Source organism: Oreochromis niloticus, linkage group LG6 (assembly GCF_001858045.2).
Source record: "Oreochromis niloticus isolate F11D_XX linkage group LG6, O_niloticus_UMD_NMBU, whole genome shotgun sequence".
NCBI lineage: Eukaryota > Metazoa > Chordata > Actinopteri > Cichliformes > Cichlidae > Oreochromis > Oreochromis niloticus.
Window position 1 is genome coordinate 37,364,129 of NC_031971.2, and position 15,960 is coordinate 37,380,088.

The window sequence follows — 15,960 nt, forward strand, 5'->3', positions numbered from 1 at the left end:
AGTCAAGTGTTGGTGCTGTTTGTACTTAGTTCTGAAGCTGTCAATAAGAAACTAACATGGTGATTCATTATTTGTCAGTGAACTGTTAGTGGTGTTTCACGGCTTGAGTGTGTATTTGGAGTGTGGGGGTGGGGGCAATGACTTTGCTTCTTCATAAAATATAACATTATATCTCAACAAAATGATGATTAAAATAAGTCTTAAATCTTGATTTTTTTTAATCATAATGTTGTTACATTGTTACAAAACCTGTACAGCTGAAACTGTAGAGAACATTTATTCCATCAGTGGGACTCTAGTCACAGATACTTTTTGTTTCCCAGTGTCAGGTGGCCTTAACACTTTGCATATTACTGTGTAGTATTTGAAATGTATAGCCAGCAGCTTGTGATATTGATATTTTTTTAATGCAATTTTCAAGGAAATACTTGTCTTTCTCTTGTATTTTGATTGTATTGAAGATTTAACATTGTTTGAGCCTCATGGGATTTTCTGTTTTTTAATTTTGCTGCAGCCATTTTGTAATGGTTGCTTTACTACAGAGCACTACACCTCTGGTTATAACCAAGGTTTGCAGAAGAGCATGTATGAATGCAAAAAAACATTAAACCTTAACGCCACACCAGCAGGAAACTGCACCAGAAATGGACAACAGAAGACTGAAAAATTGTTGCCGTTTACCCACAGTTTTCAGATACAATACAGGTTTAAGGCACCTCTGCATTGTTTTCATTGGTTCTCATGAAGATAAGTGTCTCAAAAGGTAAATTTGGCTTTGAAAACAGATTACATACTAGCATAAGGCAAATAATTACAAAAACAGGGAGCTTAAGCTGGCCTGATTACCACACTGACCAACAACAATATGTTGGGGAGTTGTGACTCCAAATGGTGCTTAAAAATAAAAGAAACATTTACCAGAAAGCAGGTGTGACAGGTGAGAAATGGGAACTGGGGAGGCACCGCCACTGGGTGGAGCTTGTGCAAGAGCCACCCATGAGACATGAGACAACATGTTTCTGATTTTAATGATATGAACAAACCCCTACACAGAAAATAGGGAACACACAAACATGTATACATACATGCTACAGTCGTTATAGTATGATGGCATGACACATTTTATTGTGACATTCTATTTGGTGCTTGGTTGAAATGTCAAATATATACAATTGTGGTATTTGTATAAAAGATTTGTATACAGCATTTGGATGTTGGTGCTCACAGCGCCCTAATGTTTCATCAAGACTGGTCGACTTGTCTAGGAGGAAATAGGGAACATGCTAAAATACATAGGCTATGATCACATATCGTATAGCATGAATATCCAGATTAAGAAAAATTCAGTCCCACATATTTGTTTAATAAGCACGTTGAAGGACAGGTCCTGGTCAAAAATGACTTCAGGATTGCTGGAAGTGGTACTGGAGGCCAAAGTAGTGTCATCTAGAGTAAGTATCTGGTTAGACACCATGTTTCTAAGATTTTTAGTATGAAGTACAATAAATTTAGTTTTCTCTGAAGTTAGGAGAAGAAAAATATTCCAGGTCTTTATGTCATTAAGACATGTCTGTACTTTTGCTGACTAATGGTGTACATCATTTGACTTCATTAATAAATAAAACTTGGTATCATCTTAATTCTATCAATGATTTAAATTAGCAGAGCACATTTCTTTGAATATATTAAATAATATTGGTTAGACTGTAAGACAATTATGCATAACCTTCACCAGTGAGGTTTCAGTGTTATGATGAATCCTAAACCCTGACTAAAACTCTTCAAATAAAATTATCATGTCAAGTGAGGCTGTGTGGCAGGCAGGATGACAACCCGAATGTAGGACTCAAACAAATGGTGAACTCAAAAGGGCAACTTTATTTGCTGAAGAAAACTAAGACATCGAATACAAAAACTAACTGGGAACTAGAAACAAGAAACTAGGAACTGTCATGAGCATGGTGGCGACACAGAGCAATGAGGGTATACAATACAACAAGGGGCAGAGGAAAACATAGGGCTTAAATACACAAGGGAGTAACGAGGAAATGGGAAACAGGAGGGAAACACAACTGGGACTAATCTGACATAATGAGACAAGGGGGAAGCAAAAGTCAAAACACTGAACACAAGACACGAGACTATCAAAGTAAAACCAAACACAAGACAGGCATGGAGATCCATACTTGACAAGGAAACCATGAGAAGCACAGACACGGAAACATAACTTGACTAGACATGACACATGGAGCACAAGGGAGGCATAAAGCTAAGATCTAAAAAAATCATTAAAGAAAACCAGAACCTAACTAAATAGAAGAATATTAATAATCGAAAAACACAAACATGGAGTCACCAGACTCCAGACCATGACAGATAAGTTAATTATTTTACTACGACTTCTTCAAGAATTTTTTAAAAATACAATAATTTGGTCTGCAGTCAGCTGAAACAACTAACTGACCTTCAAAGTAAAAGAAAGGTAGTGGTGTGTAGCCTGTAACAGAGATCAACTGATCAAATTCACCATTCTTGTAGGAACTGGGCATGCTGATGATTTAGAGGAAGACATTATTTAATTTAGTTTGGAAAGCTTGACAGAAGAGAAAAATATAAATAAATATCAACAGTTATTAAAGTTGCTGTACTTAATGAAAGGCCCGCTGGAATCCTGTGAATATGTTTTCTCTAATAATTATACATTTTTATTTGTTCAGTAATAATTAAAATTTTCACTTGAACATACTATATTGTCAATAAAAACTTAAATGATTGGTAAAAAATGGCACCCAATCCCTACAGTGGAAGCGGAAGGACTAAATGGTTTTAGATGCCATGAAAAAGTGTAAAAGTGTGTTTTTGGCTAGAAGTTGAGGAAACCGCTGCTTCTCATATCAAATGACTGCGGTCGGTTTAAATGAAACAACCTCTGTATTGTCTTAATAGGGCTTTGGAGTTGACGTCACGCTGCAGTGCATTGTGGGATCGCGGCGCCATGTCAGTAGGCCAGAAAACAAAACAAGCGCACAGTGTTGGAGTGTTGGAATCGGGACTGCCAGAACCATGCTCAAAATCAGCGCAAAAGACAAAGGGCTTTATCGCGACCGATTGCCCCCAGACGCCAAGAGACGTTACTTTGAAAAAATTGCGTGCATCGGTAATGTGGACCCGTATGAAATAAGGAAGTGGAGTGGAAACCCAGATGACCTACCGCCGTTGTCCTATCCCGATATCTTCGCATACCTTGTCTGTGGAGTCAGCGCATACACAGCGAACCAGTTTAAGAATTATAAGTCCCTGGAGGCCCACATCCAATTCACGAACGGCTAGGTGCAAGATTTGTCCATCTTTAAGCCTCCAAGCTGCGAGTACGTTGTCGTCAAGACAAAGGTAAGTCGGTTTGAACTTGATAACTTTCTAAACAACTTCCTTGTTACAGTTTTTTTATTTGCACGTACAGTCAACCCATCTATATTAGCCTTGGTTCATTACAGACCTTTTATTAAAAGTGGCTTTTGTGTGTTTCAGGTACTGCACTCACAACGACTGAATGAAACTGCATTACAGCCATGGGTCATTGTGAGCACCAATGGGAGGGTTGAGGCTGCTCACTGCACATGCATGGCCGGAGTCGCAGAGACCTGCACCCATGTTGCTGCTCTTTTGTTTGAAGTCGAGGCTACAGTGCGTATCAGAGGCACCAGAACTGTAACAGACGAGCCTGCGTATTGGGTGTTGCCTGGAAATATGACCAAGATACAGGCCGAGGTTGCACATAACATTGACTTCTCCTCAGCAGCTGCCCAAAAACTTGGTCTTGATGAAATCATAAACACACCCTCTGCATCGAGAGGCAAAAGGAGGCGATCACAAAAAAGGCAGATTCCTATTGCAACGCTGGAGGATTTGTCACCATTACTGGATACGCTGCAGGACCACAGCAAAGCAGTGAGTTTGTGTGGAATAGAAAACTATTACACCAACTACACTACACAGTGACCCACATTACCCCAATCCCTGGCGTGTTTACACAACAGAGACGCTGAGTCCCTTGGCCTTCATGATCTTCAGGTGCACTGTCTAAAGTTTGTTATGGCAGCTACTAGTTGCAACTTGTTGCGCAAACTACCTATTACTCGCTCAACATGAATTCTCAGGTGGGCAATTGCTCTCGTTTGTTCAACGTCCCTTGCATCAAGTTGACAGTAGCCTTTTGTGAATGCTGGAATCTTGACCTCCGCACACATCATTCCTACAGCATCTCTGATGTCAAAGCCTCTGTCAGCCAATACTACGTCCCCTGGTAACAGCTTTTGAAGAATGCCACATTTCTCTGTGATGTGTTTATCTGATGCACGACCCCCTCATCCCCTGGAAATGAAAGAAATAGCTCCTTGGGGTGTAATCCCGATGAGGTATTTTATGGTGTGTGTACCCTTGTAATGAGAGTATGTTTGTGCACGTGCCTTTAAATTAGATGGTCTTTCTGTTCGAATCTCAAAACAGTCAACAATGATGGCTACTCGTTTTCCAAAAGTTTCTGTAAACTGCGGAGGCATTGTGGCCTGCAGACAGTGCCTCTCAGGCCAGTGCACCAGTGCTCCTAAGCGGGCATACAAAACATCAATGGTATCGGCGAAGATAGAAGACAGTGTTTTGTGGGACACATGGAATAGATGACAAAGATGCTGGACTGGAAGATCAAGTCTCAGACGCATTAGTGTGAGTAAGAGCATTTGGAAACCTGTCAGTTTCTTCGATACTGGCAGGAAATCTTTGACAGTGTTGAAGAGGGACATTAAGACAGCATAACAATGTAGTCCAGTGTAATATCTTACTTTTTCGGTATCATCCTTTAAGAAATTTTCATTCAGCTCTGTCTTTTGCAACTGCGATCGAAGCAGTCTGTTCTCCTCCAACAGCCGGTTTATTTCTGCTCTGCCCTGTTCATTGCACACACAATCCTTCGTCTGCCCTTTAGCTTCCGTGACGCTGTCTGTCCAATCACCAATGTCCACATTTGCAGCAGGTACCTCACCTTGTCCAACACAACTGCTGTCCACTGCCTCCATGACATGGTGATTTTGCTGTTGGTCTTCTGTCAGATCTTCATCGATCACTTCTGCACGGGGCACACCTTCAGACTCTGCAGCTGCATAACGAAAGCCTGTAAGATAAAATTAGTGCATACACATAAGGTTAATGTACACCAATATTCCAATGACAGGTGTGTGATTCATCTTGAAGTTATGTGCGGATTAGTGTACAATAAGAGCAATTTAGTATGTTTTTAGAGGAGAGGGGAGGGGGGTGTTTACCTCCGATGGGTGCTCTTTTTCGCTTCCGTTGCATACGCCTTGCGTGCCGGTCCGAGTCAGATACAGGTATGTCGTCGTGCCCCATGTGCAGTGTTGGTGCCCAGTCTGGATTTGTTACATCCATTTCATATGCTGGTTTGCCTGCAATAATGCCAAATCATAAGCTACTCAGTCGACATGATGTGGTTCTGCAGCATCACACATTAGCATGTTTTATCTCATTATCTATGACCTCAGCGCATTGAAAATAACACTAAAAGGCTTTTAAGAGTGATATGAATTAATTTAGAACTCACCGGAGAGAAAATGCCGCGAGCAAACCAACAAAAAGCTGGGGATTGCAGAGAACTCGATATCCGCTCGTGTCACCGCTGCAATCCATGCCTGACGTCTTTGTTTAGTGATATCAGATACATGGGATCCCTCACGTTGCCTCCAGGATGGAAAACGATGAAAAGAGAGCCCATTATCCAGCTTCTTGCCTTCACGATCGTGTGATCTAACGTTGCAACCAACAACACAACACGTACGAACCATAGCTGAAGCTGTTTCCTTTGTCTGGCCTACTGTCATGGCGGCAGGGGGCGTGGCCCACCTCCCGTGACATCACGCTCCAAAGCCCCTCCCCTCCCTCCGCCAACGTAACAGAAAACTAAATCTGCCGCACATGCGCACATTCGATGAGTGTGCGCAGCACGTGGACGTTCGCGCGCACTCATCGAATGTCAGCTTTGTGATGTCAGCCTTATGACGTATTGAGAACAGTTCAACAGTTCAACCGACAGTTCAAACTGGAGACAGACTTTCGGTGTGAAGAAGCTTCAGCGGATAATCAGATACTCGGAAATAATTTGAACAACGTGCAGTTTGAAATTGTGCTAAACGGTAAAGACATGACAGAATTTAATTCAGTGAACAGAGGGAAATCTGTGGAAATCGTTTCGTTGCTTCAACCGGATAAGGTAAAAAATAAAACAAACAACAACAACAAAAAAACAAGAACGCAAGAAAGAAATACAGTTGAGCATTTAGAATTTCTGGATAAATTACTTTTATTCCTGATTAAAAAAAAAAAAACCTTCAGTACATTGCTATATAAAATAATGTGTGATGTCAAATTGTTAATTGTGTAATGACCTGGCTGGGGTTGTTAGCCAGGTGCATTCTGGGTATTGTGTTGTCTGTGTTTTCTATTGTTCTGCTAGTTCCTATGTGTTTGATTCGCATGTTGTGTTAGTGTTATGTTAATGTAAGCCACAGTGAAGTTGATGTGTGTTCTGTGGAGCGGGTTGATGTGGCATGGTTGGCTGACACCGCGACCCTATGTGGTGGGAGCGTGATAGGGGTTCGGTGTCAGCAGCATTACAGTGGTTGTAAAAATTGTTGAATAAATGACTGGTGTGAACCACTACTGCCTCCTGCTGGATCGTTTGGGGATTACAAGCCTGCTGCTGAGACGCTCGGGGTCGTGCGGTGTATGAGGCACAAGCGCTCTCCATTCGCCGCGAAGTTCAGCGATAGCTGCTAGCACCCTGCTAGCCGTTTTAGCTAGTGAGCAGTTTAGCCAGTTCAGCTCTACTAACCCACGGTCGCTACAATTGGTGTCAGAAGTGGGATTCATGAGTGTCTAGCAGACACTATGGAGCCGACCATAGGCGAATTAGAGCGTCTAATCCGAGACAACTGCTCGCTTCTGGAAAGCATGGCTGCCGAGACCCAGCGGAGAAGACCCGAGCTGGGGCGGCCAGAGGGCCACAGCGCGCCCCGGAACAGCCACCCCCTGCTCTCCCCGTGGCCGGAGGGGATTCCTGGGGCTGCACCACAGCTTCCCGGCAGGACAGCTGCTAAGCTACAGCACTACACTGGGGCGACGCAGCTAGAGCCGTACCTGGCCCAAGTCACGCTGGCTGCCACTCACAACGGGTGGGGTCAAGAAGAGACTGCCACCCACCTGGCGCTTGCACTGGAGGGCCCAGCGCTCCAGGTTCTGCTGGACTTGCCCCTAGAGGAGCAGCGCGACCTCCGGGCTCTGACCACGGCGCTCGGCAGACGGTTTGGACAGAGACCACCAGCCGAACAGAGCAGGGAGGAGCTGGCTCGCCGACGCCGACGCGAGGGAGAGAGCCTGGGGTCCTTTGCTGCGGACGTCCGCCTCTATGCCCGACGGGGCTATCCAACGTTCCCAGGAGCGGCACGAGAGGAGCTGGGTCTCCACGCCTTCCTGAGGGGCCTCACACCGGAGAGGCTGCGACAGCATGTCCGGCTGTCATCCCCCCGAGACCTGGAGGAGGCATTGAGGGAGGCTGAGCGGGCTGAGGAGGTGCTGCGGGGCGAGCCAGTGACCCGACGATCGGCCAGGGGGGTCGAGCGAGAGATGAGCGCGACCCAGTTGGATGAGGAGGAGGAGGCCAGACGAGCCCAACCAGAGGCAGTCCCCCGTCGGAGGCGCCGGACGGACTGCTGTTATCGGTGCGGGGAGCCCGGTCACCTCGCCCGGAACTGTCCTGCACCTAGTCCTCGGGCCCGAGTGACATCACCAACGGGAAACGGCCACGGGGCGGGACAGTGAGGGAACCCCCGCCCCAATCATTAAACCCTCTCCGTGACACTCATCCTGTGGTGGGCCGCTGTGGGTCCACCCGTGGACTATACCTGGACTGTATAATCGATGGACGGTCTTGCCGGGCCCTGGTGGACACGGGGTCCATCATCTGCTTGCTGCGGAGGGGGGTGCTTCCGGAGACGGGCGGTTCATTGCCGAAAGATTGGACCCCTACTCACACAGCGCTGTACACTGTCACAGGAGAAAAGACTGTGATGCCGGGGAAAAAGACTCTGCAGGTGGTGGTGGGAACGAACAGTGTGAACCATGAGTTCTGGCTTGCCGACATAACAGACGAGTGCATTGTTGGACTGGACTTGCTGGCCCACTGGGGGGCACGGGTCGATGTGCCGGGAGTTGCCATCCACCTTGGTGCTGAGACCGTGCAGCTCCAAGTGGGCCGCGGTAGCCAGGGACAGACCCCCACCCCACCAGCACCCCCAAAGCCCTCGCGCCCCACAGCTCCAAGCCACAGCCAGGGGTCGGGGGCGGCAAGGGTGCGGAAGAGGACCCAGGGGGTGAACGTAAGCAGGGCCAACATCCCGCAGCCAGAGTCGCCGCCTAGCTCGGCAGTCTCCCCGTCACCTGAGACTGTCGCGGCAGTAGAGGAGCTTGGGCGGCGGAGTGGGGTGCACCTCAGTGCGATACAGCAGCGGCAGCTGCAGAGCCTCTTGGCAGAGTTTATGGACATGTTTGCCGCCAGGGAAGAGGACTGCACCAGGCACACTATCGACACTGGAGCAGCTGCTCCAATCCGGCTGCGGCCCCACCGCCTGCCCCTCGCCAAACGCCAAGCTGCCGAGGAACTGATAAAAGAGATGGCAGCTAATGGTGTCATTGAACCCTCGGATAGTCCATGGGCCGCACCTGTGGTTATGGTGCGGAAGAAAACAGGGGGTTGGCGCCCTTGTGTGGACTACAGGCGTCTGAACGCGGTCACCCGCAAGGACTCTTACCCGCTACCTCGCATCGATGACGCACTGGATTACATCGCTGGGTCCAGTTGGTTCAGCTCGCTAGACCTCCGCAGTGGGTACTGGCAGGTGGAGCTTGCTGCTGAGGCACGGCCCAAGACTGCATTCACCATAGGGCAAGGACTGTGGCAGTTTAGGGTGATGCCTTTTGGACTATGCAATGCACCAGCCACGTTTGAAAGGTTAATGGAAAGGGTCCTCAAAGACATCCCCCGTGCCCGCTGCGTGGTCTATTTGGATGACTTGCTGACTCATGCCAAGGACTTTGAACAGGCTGTTGCTAATCTGCGAGAGGTCCTGACTGCCATCCGCGGGGCCGGACTAAAGCTGAACCCGGCCAAGTGCAACCTTCTTGCTCGCCAGGTGAAGTTCCTGGGACATGTGGTGAGCGAAAAGGGGGTGGCTACTGACCCCGAGAAGGTGGTTGCTGTGGGGGACTGGCCTCCCCCATCGAACGTCGCTGAGCTACGAAGCTTCCTGAGGCTGGCCTCCTATTATAGGAGGTTTGTAAAAGACTTTGCCACCGTCGCTAGCCCTTGCATCAGTTGACAAACAAGGGTCAGCGGTTTGGTTGGACTGAGGACTGTGCAGCGGCTTTCGAACAGCTGAAAACTGCCCTTGTGAGTGCCCCGGTCTTGGCGTATCCTGACCCCAGCCAGCCTTTCCTTTTGGACACTGACGCCAGCAACGTGGGGGTCGGAGCTGTGCTCTCCCAGAGGGGAGAGGCTGAGGAGCGAGTGGTGGCATACTACAGCTGCAGCCTCAGCCGGGCCGAGAGGAATTACTGTGTTACCCGGCGTGAACTGTTGGCTGTGGTCCTGGCGGTTCGTCATTTCCGACCTTACCTCCTGGGCACTAAGTTCCTGCTCAGGACCGACCACGCCAGCCTAACCTGGATGCTGAACTTTCGCCAGCCGGAGGGTCAGGTGGCCCAGTGGCTGGAAATACTACAAGAGTACGACTTTGAGGCCCAGCACCGACCAGGGCGGCAGCACGCCAACGCTGATGCCCTGTCCAGGCGCCCCTGTTCTGCGGATGAGTGCCGGTACTGCAGGCGCCTGGAGGAGCTGGACCGGGGTCCGACATCGGCAGCAGCAGAACCCGAGGGTGAGGATGAAGGGCAGGAACCTTTCACCGCGGCGGAGCTGCAGCAGCACCAGGTGAGCGATCCAGCGCTGGGGATGGTGAGGGACTGGATGGAGGCAGGGACACGGCCAGACTGGTCCGCCGTGTCTTCCCAGGGGCCCGAGACGAAGTCGCTGTACTCCCAGTGGAATAACCTGGAGCTCCATGGTGGTGTAATCTACCGGCGGTGGCGAGCGCCAGATGGGGGAGGCGACATACTCCAGCTCCTGGTTCCCCGGGCCTTGCGGCCTGAGGTCCTCCGCTGGGTTCATGGGGCTGCAGGTACTGGCCATTTTGGGAATGGCAAGACGGTGCGGCGGCTGAGACGGCGGTTCTACTGGCCGGGGTGTCGTCAGGACGTGGAGATCCATGTCCATTGCTGTGACGACTGCACGGCGCAGAAAGGTCCCAGCCAGCGCTCCCATGCCCCATTGCAGCAATACCTAGTTGGGGCGCCAATGGAGCGGATCGGAGTGGACATCCTGGGTCCGTTCCCTGTTACTGATGCCGGCAACCGGTATGTCCTGGTCGCGATGGATTATTTCTCAAAGTGGCCAGAGGCGTACGCGGTGCCGGATCAGAGTGCGGTGACGACGGCGCGGACCCTGGTGGATGAGATGTTCACGCGGTTTGGTGTACCGGAGGAGCTCCATAGCGACCAAGGGAGGAATTTTGAGAGCCAGGTGCTGGGAGAAGTGTGTCGGAGGCTGGGGGTGAGAAAAACGAGGACCACCCCCGTCCATCCTCAGAGCGATGGTCTGGTTGAGCGGTTCAACCGCACGCCGGCCACCCAGCTGGCCATCCTGACCAGCCAACATCAGAGGGACTGGGACCAACACCTGCCCCTTGTTTTGTGGGCATATCGAACAGCAGTGCAGGAGTCAAGTCAGTGTACTCCTGCAGCGTTAATGTTCGGAAGGGAGCTCCGAACCCCGGTGGACTTGGTGTTCGGGGCGCCCCCTGAGCCGGAGATTGCTGGTGGACCAGAGATGGACTACTTCCGGCGGCTCAGGGAGCGGTTGCACACGGTGCATCAGCTGGCAAGACGGACATTGGAGGAGCCGGGGCCCGCCAGAAACGGGCGTACGATACCCGTGCGCACGGTCCTATGCTGGGGGCCGGAGATCGGGTCTGGGTGTTCTGCCCCCAGAGGAAGCGGGGGCTGACCCCCAAGCTCATGAGCCACTGGCAAGGCCCGGGCGAGATCCTGGAACAGCTATCGGAGGTGGTCTTCCGAGTCCGGATGCCGGGGCGGGGAAGGTGGGTGGTGCTACACAAGGACCGGCTGGCGCCATACCATCCGCTTGCCCCCAACCCACAGACTGGTGTGCATCCTGGGGACTCCTTGCCCCCTACGGCCGGCCCAAATGGGGCGCCATGGATTCCCAGTCAAGGCCGAAGCGTACTCGACGCCGGCCCGGACATTTGCTGGACTACAGAGTGGACAGTTAAGGTTGTGGGGACACTAAACCTCTTGGGGGGGGCTGTGTAATGACCTGGCTGGGGTTGTTAGCCAGGTGCATTCTGGGTATTGTGTTGTCTGTGTTTTCTATTGTTCTGCTAGTTCCTATGTGTTTGATTCGCATGTTGTGTTAGTGTTATGTTAATGTAAGCCACAGTGAAGTTGATGTGTGTTCTGTGGAGCGGGTTGATGTGGCATGGTTGGCTGACACCGCGACCCTATGTGGTGGGAGCGTGATAGGGGTTCGGTGTCAGCAGCATTACAGTGGTTGTAAAAATTGTTGAATAAATGACTGGTGTGAACCACTACTGCCTCCTGCTGGATCGTTTGGGGATTACAAGCCTGCTGCTGAGACGCTCGGGGTCGTGCGGTGTATGAGGCACGAGCGCTCTCCATTCGCCGCGAAGTTCAGCGATAGCTGCTAGCACCCTGCTAGCCGTTTTAGCTAGTGAGCAGTTTAGCCAGTTCAGCTCTACTAACCCACGGTCGCTACAATATACTGTATATTGTTAGTGTGACATATCACACATATATTTTTGTGTTATCAGTTGCTGGATTTCATTAGTGAACTGTAGTGCAAAGCATTTAACAGTGACAGTTTTAAATCCCATTGCAGAACATTTTGTTATTGTGTCAAAGATTCCTAAAAACCTGACTGCCTTTTCTTTCTAGATGTTGGAGGAAATGGGAACACTGGATTGCAGGCATTTGAAACTGCCTCTTCTGACCCTGGAAAATCTTGGAAAAGTCATCACCCCCTATGTGAAAGATGTTTCACAGGAGTAAGTCACACATTTAAAGCCATCAAGCTTACAAGCAGCAAAAATGATCACTAATACACACATATACTCTGGTTAAAGGTTTGTTTTGCTCAACTGTTTGTCTTTGTTTTTTCATCTTTTAGTCAGTGGGCGTCTTTAGCCGATGGTGACCCTGGATCAAAAGTTGTCATTCTCTTGTCCAGCATGTGCCATGCGGTTATAGAAGAAATAAGCGCCTTGGTCCTGGAGGTTGTAGAACCTCAGGTTCTTGCCAAGGGACACAATCATGCAAATGGAGATAAGGTAAGTTTGCAGGATGGGTGCAGCTGCTGCAGAGTAACAGAAAATAATATTCAAGCCAGCTTCAGAAACACCCTTCATCACTGTTTTGGTGAAGCCCTATCCATGGCACAAGGTAAGTCCTACAACTCGGATATATTAGTAAAGCTGTTTTCAGCAGAAATTACTAAAAAAGTCAACACGTCGCTGGCTCGTATCACAGGGCCAGCTCCTACCCCAAAAACTCATGACTCAGTGACAGGTATGAGCATTATACAAATGGTGTATAATATGACTGAGATTTTTGAATGCATCTTGAATATCAGCCGAAAAATCACAGACAGGGCATCTGACAGCATGACATGCTCAGACTCTAATTGCAAGCAGATTTGCTGTCTAGATGTGGAGGAGGAGGAAGATGCAGAAATCCCACAAATAAGTGACTGTTCCTTAGAGAATTCACTGTGCATGGATAATCTGAGTCCTCCTCCAACTCCAGAGCTCCCTAAGTATTCAGAAATATTTGTCCCTTCAGCATTGATTTTAGCCTACCAGGAGAATTCTTCACCAAGTCTGGAGTCTCCTGACTGTCCAGTCAACATGACCTTTCTTACTGTGCTTCTTGCTAAGTTAGTTGACCATATTGCATCAAAAACCAGAACATCCATACTAAACGTGGACCTGGTTGCATTATTGGGTGGTGTAACAATGAGGGCTGAAAAAGAACTGGTTTCCATTCCCCCACCAAGTGTTGAAAACCTGCACATCTCCATCTATAAAAAGCTGTGCAAGGTGTTTGGATCCAAATACTTGTTGCAGGCTGCCATGGAATCTGGTGACGAAGCATTTGAGATTGCTGTTTCAGAGGTTTTAGTGTCACAGCTCCAGAAATCTTTAGTAAGGTCAAAGAATTCTGGGACCATATGGAGAGTTGTCAAGGATGGTAAACTTTCTCCAGTGCGTGAGATTCCAACACCAGAGTCCCCCACTGAAGAAAGTAATGAACCAAAAATACCCCTGCCTTCAAACACATCACCGGCCAGTACTCTCAAGAAGAGTACTGGCTGGTTTTCTCGTCTGTTCAACACGCTCAATAGAGCCCTGGACAGTGACATTCACAGACTTGACTATACAGTGACAAACCCACCCGTCTGGACAAACCCTGTTCTGTAATTTTTATCTTGAAAACTGATCTGAGGCTCATTTCTCAAGATAAAAATAAATGCAATGTAGGGCTTGTTAAAATACCTTTTAGAAAGTTAAGTTGACAAAGGAGATCTGGAATTTTAAAAAGACCTACAAACAATCCTCTTTTCAAAAAGTTGGGACATGTGCAACTATTTAAAAATAGTGCACAGATAATGATTATTGGACACATAAGCTGTAATGTTAAATGTAATACATTGGATAATTAAAAAAATACTAATTTGCTTTCTTCAAAACACAAGGTAAGACAAGAGTACACTAACCATCTGTCTGTCACTGGCCAGTTGTTCATATCTGACTGTGTCCATCCTAAATTAGCTCAGCTTGTTTAAACTAGTGTCCAGAATACTTTTGTCATCTGAATGAGTGTACCAACTTTTTGGAAAGAAGGTTCTCTTTTCCATCACCCCCAACCGGTCGCGGCAGATGGCTGCCCCTCCCTGAACCTGGTTCTGCCGAAGGTTTCTTCCTGTTAAAAGGGAGTTTTTCCTTCCCACTGTCGCCACGTGCTTGTTCATAGGGGATCATCTGATTGTTGGAGGGTTTTTTGTAGGGTCTTTGCCTATGGTGCTATATCTCTATAACATTGTACTGAATTCTAAGCACCATAGTGGTTCTGTGGGTGTTCACCAGAGGAAGGTTTTGGAGTATTTTGCTCCCTCAGCCGCTCTCTGGTGTTCACCCTGTGTTCCTGGCTTTCATCCAGATTCTCCTATTGGAAATTCCAAATTTAAAAAACAAAAAACAATTGGAAAATAAAAGACAAAAACAACTGAAAAAAACGTGGATCTGTTGTTGTTTTTTCTCTGACTATTTTAAAGCTTTTAGGCTGCTGCATGTTTTAATTACTGTGAATAGGCTCTGATTTGAGTGGAGATGCAGTGTGCTCAGCACCACTCAAACATGCTTGTAGACGTTTTTTTCACCATTTCACAATTATTCTGTTTGTTATTAATTAAAAAAGTAAATAATAAGCTAACAGTTATAGCAGTATTGTGTAGAAGTCTTCAACTACCCCAGTTTTTTTATAGAAACATAAACACACATACATAGTTACAATGCTATTATGTTGTGATACATTGTGAGACACCATTGTAATCTGACATTCCATCCTATACTATGACATTGTCTTTGGTGCTCAGCTGAACTGTCAGTGGTACATGATTGGGGAATTTATATAAAAATATTTGCGTATAACTTGTAAAGGTTGGCACTCACAGTGGCCTAGGCATTGTTTAGGTAAAGTTTCATCAAGATTGGGTCGCTTGTGTTGGAGGAAATAGGGAACATACAAACATATAAGGCTAAAATATGTTTTGAGACTACAGACAGATTTTTTGGGTCGAGAATTACTTTAAAAGGCTTTTTTAATAGTAAAAGACGACACGGTTTAGTCACACAGCTTTGTAATGATTCTAACTAAACACTAGATGGAGACAAACATTTGGATTCACACAAACTGAACTTCATGTCAGACACTGGTTTTATAAAAGTAAATGAAATTTAATACAGCAAACCTTCACATTTATTTGTTAACTAAAACCAGTTTGATTAGAGTCTAAACAACTTTAAAGTTTTGCAGTGAGTTTTGGAAAAGAAGACAGCAAGGTGGCTAAGGCTGGGCAACCTTTAATCATTTACAGAATTTGATATAATTTTTCTTAATATGGAAATAAAAATCAACCCATTATGAAATACATATATATATATATATATATATATATATATATATATATATATATATATATATATATATATATATGTGTATATATATATATATATCTTAATATTTATTACGCTAGGATGTACTTTATTTATGATGATAATAATAAAGTAATTACAGTGGTCCTTTACTCTGAATCCTGTATTTATTGAGTATTTATTATTGTTGTCCATTTAACATTTAAGAGATTAACATATTTAATTAATCATAGCATTTACAGTAATAGTGTGGTATTTTTTAAATGACATTTTTTTCTTTTTCTAGAACGGTGCAGGATCTTTAAGGTTCTTTTGTTTTCTTGTCTAATCTGGCCTTCTTGTTCTTCAGTGTAACCATCTAGGTGCTCTACACCTTGTTATAAGCCCTCTGTATTTCCATTTGTCTGGAGACATAATAATAATAATGATGGTTCTCTCACGCCAACCAGTCGCAGCAGATGGCCCCGCCCCTCCCTGAGCCTGGTTCTGCTGGAGGTTTCTTCTGGTTAAAAGGGAGTTTTTCCTTCCCACT

General features: G+C 46.9%; 1 protein-coding gene and 1 long non-coding RNA gene across 4 annotated transcripts; one reads left to right on the forward strand and one right to left on the reverse strand.

Moving 5' to 3' along the window:
* Positions 1-4,343: 4,343 nt before the first annotated feature.
* On the reverse strand, positions 4,344-5,805 carry LOC112847211 (uncharacterized). The gene is made up of 3 exons (XM_025908366.1): positions 5,615-5,805; positions 5,319-5,459; positions 4,344-5,167 (listed from the first exon to the last, which is right to left on the reverse strand). Exons 2-3 carry the CDS (start codon positions 5,440-5,442, stop codon positions 4,365-4,367), a joined length of 927 nt encoding a protein of 308 aa, XP_025764151.1. The 5' UTR covers positions 5,443-5,459; positions 5,615-5,805; the 3' UTR covers positions 4,344-4,364.
* On the forward strand, positions 5,053-15,409 carry LOC102077757 (uncharacterized). Of its 3 annotated transcripts, none has more exons than XR_003220634.1 (3): positions 5,053-5,169; positions 12,154-12,263; positions 12,386-15,409. It is a non-coding gene; the product is annotated as an uncharacterized LOC102077757 (long non-coding RNA). The 3 variants fall into 3 exon arrangements; XR_002062306.2 differs by lacking the exon at positions 5,053-5,169 and adding an exon at positions 11,396-11,929; XR_003220635.1 differs by lacking the exon at positions 5,053-5,169 and adding an exon at positions 11,396-11,860.
* Positions 15,410-15,960: the final 551 nt, after the last annotated feature.

Coding starts and splice junctions, on each gene's coding strand:
- LOC112847211 (XM_025908366.1), bottom strand. CDS start 5,442: ATGGATGTAACAAATCCAGACTGGGCACCAACACTGCACATGGGGCAC. Junction 5,168..5,318: donor AAAAAGAGCACCCATCGGAG/GTAAACACCCCC, acceptor TTTATCTTACAG/GCTTTCGTTATGCAGCTGCA.